This window comes from Callorhinus ursinus, unplaced genomic scaffold (assembly GCF_003265705.2).
Source record: "Callorhinus ursinus isolate GAN/ISIS: 27379988/994484 unplaced genomic scaffold, GSC_fseal_2.0 scaffold25, whole genome shotgun sequence".
In the NCBI taxonomy this organism is placed as follows: Eukaryota; Metazoa; Chordata; class Mammalia; order Carnivora; family Otariidae; genus Callorhinus; species Callorhinus ursinus.
In genome coordinates, this window is record NW_027397087.1 from 11,313,209 (window position 1) to 11,326,473 (window position 13,265).

Genomic DNA, 13,265 nt, shown 5'->3' on the forward strand with positions numbered 1-13,265 from the left:
CTATTGTGTTTCTATACACTAATAATGAGGTGGCAGAAAGAGAAATTTAGAAAACAATCCCATTTACAACTGCACCAAAAAGAATAAAATACAAAATACCTAGGAATAAATTTAACAAAAGAGTTTAAAGACCTATCCTCTGAAAACTATAAGACACTGATGAAAGAAACTGAAGATAACACAAATAGAAAGCTATATTGTGCTCATGAAATTAAAAAAATTAATATGGTTAAAATATCCATACTACCCAAAGCAATCTACAAATTCAATGTAATACCTATCAAAATACTGGGGCACCTGGGTGGCTCAGTCATTAAGTGTCTGCTTTTGGCTCAGGTCATGATCCCAGGGTCCTGGGATCGAGCCCCACATTGGGCTCCCTGCTCAGCAGGAAGCCTGCTTCTCCCTCTCCCACTCCCCCTGCTTGTGTTCCCTCTCTTGCTGTCTCTCTCTCTCTCTGTCAAAAAAATAAATAAAATCTTAAAAAAAAAACTATCAAAATACCAATAGCATTTTTTATAGAACTAGAACAAATAATCCTAAAATTTGTATGGAACCACAAAAGACCCCTAATAGCCAAAGCAGTCTTAGAAAGAACAAAGCTGGAGATAACACAGTCCCAGATTTTAACTTATACTACAAAGCTACATTAATCAAAACAGTATGGTATTGGCACCAAAAAATAGACATATATATCAATGGAACAGAAGAGAGTCTAGAAATAAACCTATGCTTACATGGTCAATTAATCTATGATGATTAATTGAAGTCAAGCATACACAATGGAGAAAAGACAGTTTCTTCATTAAATGGTGTTGGGAAAACTAGACAGCTAATGTGCAAAAGAATGGAACTGGACCACTTTCTTATACCATACACAAATAAACCCATAATGGATTAAAACTTAAATGTAATACCTGAAACCATACAACTCCTCAAATAAAACATAGTCAGTAAACTCTTGGACATCAGTCTTAGCAATATTGTTTTGGATATGTCTCCTCAGGCAAGGGCAACAAAAGCCAAAACAAACAATTTGGACTATATCCAACTAAAAAGCTTTTTCACAGTGAAGGAAACCATCAACAAAATGAAAAGAAAACCTACTGAATAGGAGAAGATATTTGCAAATGATATATCTGATAAGAGGTTACTATCTAAAATACATAAAGAACTCAAATAACTCAACACCAAAAAGAAAAAAGAAAAAACAAGCAATACAATTAAAAAATGGACATAGAACCTGAATAGACATTCTTCCAAAGAAGACATACAGATGCCCTCTCATTATCTGAGAAGATGCTCATTACCATTAATTAACAGGGGAATGCAAATCAAAACCACAATGAGATATCATTCATACCGGTCAGAATGGCTAGCATGAAAAAGACAAGAAATAACAAGTGTTAGTGAAGATGTGGATAAAAGAAAACCCTCATGCGCTATTAGTGATAATGTGAATTTGTACAGCCACTAGAAAACAGTATGGAGTTTCTTCAAAAAATTTAGAATACAAACACCACATGATCCAGCAATTCCACTTCTGGGTATTTAGCCAAACAAAACAAAAACATTAATTTAAAAAGATAAGTACATCCTTATGTGCATGAAAGCATTATTTACAATAGCCAAGATATGGACAAAACCTAAGGGTCTATCAACGGATGAATGGATAAAGATATGATATGTATATTTATATATATGTATATGTATATATATATATTTGTATGTATGTGTAGATACATACATACAAATGGATGTATACATACATACATACACAATGGAATGCTACTTAGCCATAAAAATGACTGAAATCTTGCCATTTGTGACATGAATGAACTTAGAGATATGTTAAATGAAATAAATCAGGCAGAAAAAGGCAAATACTGTATGACTTCACTTATATGTGGAATGTAAAAATTAAAACGAATGAACAAGCAAAACAAAATAGAAACAGGCATATAGATACAGCAAACAATCTGGTGGTTACCAGAGGGGAGAGAGATGAAGGGACGGGCAAAATAGGAGAAGGTGATTAAAAGGTACAAACTTGGGGTGCCTGGGTGGCTCAGTCAGTTAGGAGTCTGCCTTTGGCTCAGGTCATGATCCCAGGGTCCTGGGATCAAGCCCCGTATTGGGCTCCCTGCTCAGTGGGGAGTCTGCTTCTCCTTCTACCTCTGCCTGCCTGTCTGCCTGCTGTGATCTCTCTCTCTCTGTGTCAAATAAATGAATAAAATCTTAAAAAAATAAAATAAAATAAAAGGTACAAACTTCCAGTTACAAAATAAATAAGATCTGGGGATGCAATGTACTGAATAGGGAATATAGTTAATAATGTGTAACAAATTTGTATGGTGACAGATGGTAGCTAGGTTTACTGTGATCACTTAATAATGTATATAAATGTTGAATCACTATGTTGTACACCTGAACCTATATAATACTGTATGTCAGCTATATTCCAATTTAAAAATTTCAGTGTATTACTTTGGACTACCAGCTCAAAATGACAGTCTGTACATACTTGTCCACCTTGTCAAAATCCCATAAAAATTCATAAAGTATATATACCAAAGAATATAATGGTGCTAGAACACAGGGAATAGCCTAGCAGCAGACCAAAAATGGAATTTTTGCATAATATAAAGAAAATAGGATTTAGTGGTATAGAAAACAAACAGTTGAAAAATCTATAGTACAACGCTAGAAAAAGAAAAGATGCTGAAGTGTTGAATCTTGACAAAATTCTGTAAAAACTCTAAATTCAGTCACTTATCCTCACAGCAGAATGAGGCCAAGGAGAAGTCAGATAAGTATTAATTGAGAGATTAACAAAGATGGACCAATTCAGGCTTTGGGTCAGCTCCAGGTATAGCTGGCCAAGACCCTCTCACTGAATAAAGCATGAGTATGCTATCATTATGGGAGTGAAAGCTGGAAATAAAACAGGACAGTGCTCCAGAGAACTTGAAATTCCACAACACAAGCGGAACCTTCACACCCTATAGAGATGTTTATATCTAGGCACATCCCATCTGATTCATTTAAGTCTGCCACTGCATTAACTTCCTCGAGTATGCCAAAGAGACCACAGAACTTCAATATTAATAGATCTAGGCTCTCATTTATAAAGATGGATACCCAAGAATCATCAGAAATTTGAGAAATCCTAGGAATATGAAAGAGAAGTCTCAAGTTACATAAGCAGAACAAATAACCACCAAAGAAACAAAGTTAGTGCAGGAAATAAAAGAGAATTTTAAAAATCTCATCTACATCTTAATAGAAATTAAAGAGAACAAATTCATCCTGTCTAGAGTATCTAGAGAACAAGAAAGCAGTCTTGAAATTAAAAACATTATTGCCTTCTAGCCAAAAACAGCTCTGTGGAAGGGTTGAATATCAGAACTAATGCAGCCCAAAGCAAATTAGTGAGTTAAAATATCAAATTTAAAAATTCTCCTGAGACGTAAACAAAGCAAAAAAGAAGCTTTAGAGAAAAATTAAGAAACACAGAAGTTAGATGTAGTAAATCTAATGTCCATCTAGTGTAAACTCTAAAGGAAGAAAACAGAAGATAAAAAGGAAGAAATAACCAATAAAGTTAAATAAAAATGATCTGATAATTTTTTTTAGCTAAATAATGTTTTAACTGATTAGGGCTGAAAAGGTCACTTAATACTGAGAAATACTGAAAAGAGAAATAAACTTAGAGTCATCTGCTAAAAATTTTGAATGTAAAGATAAAAAGAGAATCCTACACATTTGTAGAGGGAAAGAAACTCATTCCTAAAATAAATTAGAATTAAACTGACACTGAATTTCTCATCTGCAACATTAAATGCAAATAATGGAAAATGCCCATAAACTACTGAGAGGAAAACGTTTGGAACCTAAAATTTGAAATCTATACAAACTATCATTCAAATGACAGGACGAAATCAGGCTATTATTACTAGAAGTGAAATTATTCCAATGGAATATACTCCCCATTCACCCTTTCTTAAGAAATGCTTGAAGAGAGGCGCCTGAGTGGCTCAGTCATTTAGCGTCTGCGTTCGGCTCAGGTCATGATCCCAGGGTCCTGGGATCTGGGATCTTTAAAAACAAAAAAGAAATGCTTGAAGATATACTCTTCAAGTTCCATTTCAGGCAATACTGTGAATGATTTTTTTTTTAAGATTTTATTTATTTATTTGACAGAGACAGAGACGGAGACAGCGAGAGCAGGAACACAAGCAGCAGGAGTGGGAGAGGGAGAAGCAGGTTTCCCACTGAGCAGGGAGCCCCATGTGGGACTCAATCCCAGGACCCTGGGATCATGACCTGAGCCAAAGGCAGACGCTTAACAACTGAGCCACACAGGCACCCTTAAGATTTTATTTTGAAATAATCTCCATACCCAACATGGGACTCAAACTCCCAACCCGAGATCAAGAGTCCCATACTACCAACTGTGCCAGCCAGCCAACCCTGCTGTTAACCATTTTTTCTGGAAAACCTACCACTATAAAACACCCAGAAATGTCAGTTAAGATGTAACAAACATCCTTTGGCATGCATACTGGAGTGTACAAGAAAGTAAAGAGAAATTCCAAAGTAAAAAAAAGTATATAGAACTGAAAAGCATCAAGGTAGGTTAGAGTTACTGAGACTCAGGAAAACTCGATTTAACAATCCTTAGACCTGCACGAGGTAAGGAGTTGGACCTGAGACTTTTGAATAAAGCTGGGACATTTGAAGAGCTACAGCCTTGGTGAAGGAGTGGAAATGAGAGATAATAAAGAATCCTAACTATCTTGATTTGGGGTCTGAGTGAAAAATAAGAGTCTCCCTTGAGAATTTTTAACCACAGTTTGCCCTCATACAGGAGTAGGTGTAAAATTTACAATCTCCCTATGATCTAGAGACTTGAAACCAATAAAATTAACATAAAATGGTGGATGGTTGGTAGTAACTTACATCTTCAAGAAGTAAACATAAATATTCCCTGGAGGGACTCATCTTTAATCTAGGCAAAATACAAAGTAGATATTTATAAATTGAATTACACTAAAATTAAGAACTTCTATTCTTGGGAAGACACTATAATGGGAGTGAAAATATAAGCCATGTACTGAGCGATGGAAGGAGATATTTATAACCCAAGTAACCAAAATAGGACTAGTATCAGTGTGCTTGGGTGGCTCAGTCGGTTAAGTGTTGAACTCTTGGTTTTGGCTCAGGTCATGATCTCATGGGTCATGGGATTGAGCCCTGCAGCCAGCTCCACACTCAGCCAGGAGTCTGCTTGACTCTCTCCCTCTGTACCCCCCACACTCTCTCTCTCTCTCTCTCTCTTAAATAAATAAATACATAAATATTTAAGAAATAGGACAACTATCTGGAATATATAGAGAACTACTCTGAGTCAGTAAGGAAAAGACAACTCATTAGAAAAATGAGCAAGACTTAGACATTTCTTCTCTTAACAAAAGAGGATCCACTAACGTGAAAAAATGTTAAACTGCATTAGTAATCTAAGAAATGCAAATTAAAGCTCTACTGAGATACAATTACACATCTGCTGGTTTGGCAAAAATTAGAAAATCTGACAACAATAAGTGTTGAAGAGGCTGTGGAATAACCAAAATCCTCCTTCTCTGCTACTGGAGTGTAAATCGCTACATTTATTTTGGCAAACAGTTTGGTATTATCTAGTAAAGGAGAAGAGATGCATATCTCATGATCTAGCAATTCTATTTCTAGGTATAGGTTCTAGAGAAACTCTTATACATGTTCACAAAGGGACACATACAAGAATATTATTAAAAGTATTGTGTATAGTAGTCAGAAAAATTGAAATGAATGTCTACTAACAGTAGACTGGATGCATATGTTGTGGTATATGCACATAATGAAATACTATATATAATTGAAAAGGAACAGTTGCATGGGTTCTCCATGGATTAATCTTGCGAACATAATGTTAAAAAAAAAAAGAAAACAAGTTACAGAAAAATACATACAGTATAATTCCATTTACATAAAGTTCAAAACTGAAGAAAAAACTAAACACTGTATTAGCTAAGGATGCAATCACAGATGATGAAATAATAGAGAAAAGTATAGTAATGTTCAAGTCAAAAGGCAGAATATTGGCTATGAGAAAAAAGGAGACACATGCAATTGGAAAAGAACACACAGGGGTCATCAAAGGTATTGGCAATTAGTTTTTTACTTTTTAACCTGGGTAGTAATTACAAAGTATTGCTTTGTTATTATTATTTAAAAAATATATAAATGCTTCATATACTCTTATGTATCTATATCTCACAATAAAAAGATAATAAGAGAATACAGTTTTATACCAATACATTTATAAACTTAGGCAAAGTAAACTCCCAGAAAAATATAAATTACCATAACTGTGTCAGAAAAATATAGAAAATCTAAATGATCCCATAACTATTCAAGAGGTAAATCAGTACTTCCAGATAATGCAAAATAAAAAAAAAAGCATCAATCCCAGAGGTTATGCTGGTGAACTTGGCCAAATACTCAAGGAACAGATAATTCTATTATTTTTACACAAACTCAGAGAAGAGAAAAAGAAGGTACACTTCCCAATTAATTTTATGCAGTTAATATAACTTAGATAAGAAAACCAGACAAGGATGGTTTAAGAAAATAAAATTAAAAGCAATCTGAGTCATGAACATAGAGGTTGAATCCTAAATAAAACATTACCAAACTAAATCTAGTAATACATTAGTAATACATAAAACATATATCATGATCAAGATAGGTTAGCTCCAGGAAAGAAAAGTTGGTTTAACATTAAATAACCTAGAAAAACCCTTATATATATATATACCAGGAAACATGTGAAAGAATATTCATAGTAGCGTTGGTTGTATGGCAAAACACCAAAACAGTCCAACTGGCTATCAACAGTAAAATGAGTAAATAAATTTTCATCAATAGATTATTATATGGAAGTGAAAATGAATGACTTTCAGTTATGTGTATCAACACAGATGAATCTCAAAAGTTATGCTGAACAAAGAAAGCAAAACAAATCCATATATATATATATATACACACACACACTTGTATTTATATATATATGTGTATATATATATATGAGCTGGAATGTTCTCAGCAACACTATTTATAATAGCCTGAAACTGATAACTACCCAAAAGTCTTTCAACAGTAGAATGGAGAAATAAATTATGGTATATTTACACAATGTAATACTATACAGCAATGAGGATGAATGGACTACAATTACAAAGAATAATATGTAAAAGTCTCACAAATGTAAGGTTGATAAAAGAAGTCAGCAACAAAAGAATAAATAGTGCATGGTTGCATTTATATAAAATTCAAAAATAGGCAAAACTAGTGTATAGTATTGGAAGTCAAGATAGGGGTCAACCTTGATGAGGGATAGTGACTTGAAGCAGGCATATGGGGGACTTCTGGAATGCTGGTAGTTTTCCATTTCCTGTTCAGGGTGATGATTACACGGATGTGTTCATTTTGTGAAAAGTCATTGAGTTGTATGCATGATTCTGCATTTTTCTATATGTATGTTATTTCTGTAATGTGTTCTTTAAAAAGGAGGAGGAAAAGTGTGGATGATATTATGGTTGGTGATATTATATCACTGAGGAACCTGACTGATCTTCCAATTCTTTGTATATGACTTCTAGAAAACAAAACAAAAAAGTAATAACTAGTAGAACAAAAGTTGAAAGTAAAACTTTTAACTAATACATGGGGAAAGTGGGTGGAAAGAAGACTGTACAACAAAAAGCATTCTTAGTTTGTGTACTCTTTCTTCTGCCTTAGCTCTCCACTAAAGTTTAAATAGTGTTGGGAGTAGAAATAACGTTTGAAAATGATGATTTTATCAGATCACTTTCAAAGAGGAGATTGGTGCTTTTACTGTGGCTGCACCTATTCTCGGCTCCTTTAAGAATGGAGCCCACTCTCCTGGAGTGCTGAAATGGGCAGCAAGAAAGAGAAACTTATTTAGTTGTTCTTTCCCAAAGGTATCTTCCAGACCCTCCTCCAACATCGACCCAGGCAACTATGGGGAAGTGCATGATCTGATCACCCAGATACCCTCTAAAGTGCAGATACAAGATATTACTAAGGAGCTACACTGCCCACTGTGTAATGATTGGTTCTGTGATCCATTGATGCTAAGCTGTGGCCACAACTTCTGCCAGGCCTGTATCCAAAACTTTTGGAAGCAGCAAGCAAAAGAAACATTCTGCCCTGAGTGTAAGATGGTATGTCAATATAGCAACTGTACGTTCAACCTGGTACTTGAGAAGCTGGTAGAGAAGATTAAGAAGCTACCTTTACTCAAGGGCCATCCACAGTGCCCAGAGCATGGAGAGAACCTGAAACTATTCAGTAAGCCAGATGGGAAACTGATCTGCTTTCAGTGCAAAGATGCTCGGTTATCTGTGGGGCAGTCTAAAGATTTCCTGCAGATCTCTGATGCTGTCCGTTTCTTCATGGTGGGTGAGCCCTGGGTCTTGAATAATACCTTAGGAAAGCTGGGAAAAATCTTTTGTAGGGTTTCTTCTCTCTTTCAACCCCACCTCTTTATTCAGATGATTATTAGTAAGCTCAGAAAATACAACATATCTTGCAAAGTTCTTTTCTAGAGTTGCTGATTATAAGAAAGGAGCAGTGGAGTATCTCTGGCCTACTCCCTCAATCAATCAAATATTTATTTACCTATACCCTGCCATGACAGCACTCTGCTAGATGCTGTGTAGAATACAGATGTACAAGATATTGCTCTTGTTATAAAATTCTTGAAATTTAGTCAAGTTTAAAATGAATAAAACAACAGAAGCAAGATAGTCTACTAATGAGAGCTAAATTTTGTAACATTTGTAATTCATAAATATTTAGAATTTCAAAGAAGATTAGAGAAAACTGAAATAGGGGATGTATGGTGAATGAAAGCTTGAGTTGGGTAATCATTTGCATTTGAATGGGCAGAAGAAAGAAATGAGCATCCTAAATGATAACAATGTAAGTAAAAGTATAGTTAGTGAGAATGGTATAACTAGAGTAAAAAATGTAGAGTTATCATCTTCAAACCCCTGTAGTAAGCTCATAAGAGCATAAAACTAAGCTTTTCTGCTGCTTTTTATTTTCCTTACAATTCTTAGAAGAGACAGGAATTATGACTTAGGGGAAAGGAAAGACTTGCAGCAATAGCTCACCTTTTCTCCTCACACCCTGGGCCTTTAGGAGAGATAGCCCTATGGTCCTTCATCTCCCAAGTTAGTGTGGGTTAATTCTATGTGGTATCCCCAGAAGGAGCTCACCATCCATCAAGGTCAACTGGAGGCAACCCTGAAAGAACTTCAGTCCCTGAAGAATATGCAGAAAGATGCTATAGCTGCTTACAAGGTGAGAAGCAGGGTAGAGGGGTTATGAGATAGAACTGAAACACCTTCCTTGTAACTTCAGCTATATGAGTAGAAAGGTGCCTGTACGTATATTATCAATACACTAAATGGCACCTGGGCTATAGAATTAGAAAGTAGACACTGTAGGGTGGAAAGAAATATAGGAGGGAAATAAGTTCTCAGTGGTTGATCAACAGAGAGAGGAGACTGACCTTTCCTGTTACATGCTGATGCTTCTGATGGCTCAATCACTAGGTGATTGTTCTGAGGTTGAGATCTGTCTAATCTTTCCCTTTATATATGACAAAATAAGGGATTTATCAGAAAAATCCACTAAAGATTGTTATGTCCAGAGAAATACCTTTCTTTTCTTTGGGTTTATAACCAGGCTACCTCTGATTGAAGGTCTCTTGGACTGCTGGTTTTTTACCATTCAATGTGATCTTTCCTAGCTTCCCCCAAACTAAATAAACTATTGCCTAGAGCTTCACAGGAGCTCTAGTAGAACATTAATAGCCAGAAACTTGGTAAAGCAGTCCATAGGTTATGGGGCTAAATTGGGGGTTCTATTTCCTCACTAATTATTCTATGGAGGAGAATCTTCTCTGGCTTTTGGCATCTGGAAGAAGAAATATGTACAATGAGGGAAAGAAGAAGGATAGGTGGAGATAATGTCTCCAGAGAATGTTGTTTCTGTTGTAAGAGTTCCCCGTTCAGCTATTACAGTCAACATTCATTCACTCAAAAATTATTTATTGAGTCGGTAAGGTATTACACTAGATACCATATTACACTAGGGTGGGAGACAGATTAATGGGATTAAGTAATCCCATTAATAGCAATAAAATGACAACTGTGATAATTAGTATAAATGAAAATAAAGGGTATCATAAGAACATATACATGAAGAACTAATTTAGGCTAGAGGGGGGGTATTCTCTGAAGAAATCACCCATTAAAAATTGAGAATTGAAGGATAAGTAACTTAGCCAAGTGAACTGGTTGAGGGGAATATGAAGGAAGTGGCCTGGAGAAGAATGTTCTATGTGAGCAAAGAGCATTTGGAGAAGTCCTGAGATAGGAAGCTAATTGCTATGTTAAACAGAGAGAAGGCCAATAAAATTGGATCATGGTATGCAAGATGAGACTGAAGAGGTAGATATGAGTCCAATTATGTAGGCCCTTGTAGATAACAATAGGATATTTGAACTTCCTATGGATAAGAAGCCATTAAAGGTTTTAAATAGGATATGATTTCATTTCATTTTGAAAATATGAGTCTAGTGGCTGTGTGAAGAGAGACAATGACAAGGATAATATTAGAAGGCTATTGCAGTGATCCCAGAGAGTAATGATGGTGGCTTGGACTAGAGAGGCAGCAGAGGTAGAGAGAAACAAACAGCTTCAGCATATGCTTTGGAGATAAAAAAAATAAATAAATAAATAACCTGGATGTGGTGACTGATTAGATGTGAGGGGTGAGTGGAGATGTCAAATAGACAGTTAGATACAGGAATCTGGAGCTCAGTCTGGAAATAAGAAGTCAGCACAGAGATTGATTTAAATCTGTGGAAGGAGAGGATATTACCTAAAAAGAGAATGTAGAATGAGAACGGGAAAGAGCCCAGGACAGAATATCAAATAACTCTAATATTTAGAGCTTGGTTAAAGGAGACAGAACAAAAAAATAAGAGAAATAGTGATGAAATAGGTAAAAGGAAAACTGGAAAAATGTGAGCTAGAGAATAGAGTGAATTTTAAGAGTGCCATTATAATGATGGACCATAAAATCCAAGCTGGATAAGAGGAGACATGGAGACAGAAAATGATGAACAGAAATGGAAGGGGTCAATGAGTAAGAGGTTTCAATGAGACCCAGGAATTGTTGCAATAGAAGTACCTGAGTAAATGAGCATAAGAAGTTAGTTTTGGTGAAATTGCTGGGGATGATAAAGTCCTGGGTGGTTAAGAGAATGAGTAGATAAAGGTGGAGATCACTAGAAATGAGGAGGATAAGGATCTGAGAAGCCTGGATGTCAGAAGGTTCACCCCTCAGGATGTCGCAGTACCTTAAGAAAGGGGTATAGCAGTTATCAATTTCAGTGCTTCAGACATTGCCCATCTACTGTTTCTTCTATATTGTCCTGGCAGTGGAAGTGGCATCCCCCCAGCTTTCATTTCTAGATAAGAATAGTTCTTTCAGCCTTCTTATGGCCCCAGTTTAACAGCATCACTTGGTAGACATCACTTCTGGGTAGGAGGGTACTATCATTCATTCTAGAATGTTTAACCCCACAGCCTTATTTAATATGGCATTGGTTACCACCCCCAGTATTGCAATAGGTACCTAGAGACCACTTTTGAGTATTTCATTCCCGAACTATTATTAAACTGAGAAAAACAAAGTAAGTCTCCCAAAGGACTCCTACTATTTAGTATGGTTGAGTGATAATACTCAAGAGTGATTTTAATGCATCTTCCTGTTAAGGTATTTCCCAAATTGTATGAGTACTGGTGGTGTGGGCCCCCATCCCCAAGTGCTAGTCTCAGTAATTACCATGGTGATGATCATGGAGGTTTCCAGGAAAACAAGCTACATCTGCAGCAACACATCTCCTTGGAGTTTCTAAAGCTACATCAGTTCCTGCACAGCAAAGAAAAGAACATTTTAAATGAGCTCCGAGAAGAGGGGAAAGCCTTGAATGAGGAGATGGAGCTGAATCTGAGCCAGCTTCAGGAACAGTGTCTCCTAGCCAAGGAGATGTTGGTGAGCATCCAGGCACGGATGGAACAGCAGAATCCCTTCGACTTTCTCAAAGTGAGACTCCCTATCAACATAATTATGGGTATACTAGTGGGGGGAAGAGGGTTAGAAAGCTGTAGAAGCAGCTTTTCCCCACCAGGAGGGGGGGAAAACTTACTGTAGTGCTCTTTAGAGTCTCTGGGAGAAAAGCAGGCTACTTTTGCCTTACACTCAATAGGAAGCTTTACTTTCACCCTCCTAAAAAAGATAATGCCATTAATAATGGTATCTATTAATATTTTTTTATTCATAAAGAACTTTGAAGGTTTATTTCTCAAAAATAAGAATGTTGCAACCTGAGTTGTATCTTAGACTGGCTTTCAATTTTGTTTGAAAGGTGTTTGCCAGTCTTTATTACCTGAAGCTTAACTTCTAAAGTGTCATTGATTATCACCTCAGCAATCAGAAGTTTACTTAGTCAGAGTAAGGAAAAGTGGCTTTGGGACTGGAAGACCTATAGTGGTTTTCTATTGAAACCATGTAGCAGTATAGGCAGAAACAGCCTATTAATTTCTCTTGTTCCATGTAAAAGGGAACTCTAGAAAATCAGAATAAGATAAAGCCAGTTTAGTCCTGGGTTAGATGAAGGATACCTGATCAGAAAAGGCATGTGGAGGATGGGAAGAGTTGGTGGTGATGGAATGGGGACATCTGTGCAGGATCCTAGTATTTACGGTCAAATTCTCGTGGTGGCCAGTATCACCAAAGAAATTTCTGGTGTTGATAAGCAGGCATCTAACTTCTTTATTACTCCTTTCCTCTTCTAGGATATCTCATCTCTCTTGGATAGGTAAGTGTTTCTGTATGGAATTAGTATCTTTCCCTCAGTCCCTGGAGGATGTCTAAGACTAAATGATTTATGTCCCCTGCAGCTTGGAACAAGGAATGAAGGTGCTGATGCCCAGAGAGTTTATCTCCAGAAAGCTGAACCCAGGCCTGTACAAAGGTCCCATCCAATACATGATGTGGAGGGAAATGCAGTTTTCTCTCTCTCCAGGTATCAATGGGTAGTGGTTATTGGTTCCTGGGTCTCC

General features: G+C 36.4%; 1 protein-coding gene and 1 pseudogene across 10 annotated transcripts in view; one reads left to right on the forward strand and one right to left on the reverse strand.

The window, feature by feature from the left end:
* The window catches only part of LOC112832926 (dihydrofolate reductase pseudogene), a 73,390-nt pseudogene that overhangs the window by 43,689 nt on the left and 16,436 nt on the right, over window positions 1-13,265 (reverse strand).
* The window catches only part of TRIM69 (tripartite motif containing 69), a 63,209-nt gene that overhangs the window by 39,924 nt on the left and 10,020 nt on the right, over window positions 1-13,265 (forward strand). For 4 of the 10 annotated variants that reach the window (XM_073876937.1, XM_025883563.2, XM_025883562.2 and 1 more), the window contains exons 2-6: window positions 8,043-8,519; window positions 9,334-9,429; window positions 12,013-12,246; window positions 12,999-13,021; window positions 13,104-13,228. In XM_073876937.1, coding sequence (XP_073733038.1) covers window positions 8,193-8,519; window positions 9,334-9,429; window positions 12,013-12,246; window positions 12,999-13,021; window positions 13,104-13,228 — 805 coding nt within the window. In that variant the 5' untranslated portion in view covers window positions 8,043-8,192. Of the gene's footprint in view, window positions 1-8,042; window positions 8,520-9,333; window positions 9,430-12,004; window positions 12,247-12,998; window positions 13,022-13,103; window positions 13,229-13,265 lie in introns of those variants that run through there. The other 6 variants (XM_073876934.1, XM_073876936.1, XM_073876935.1 and 3 more) reach the window with 6 other exon arrangements.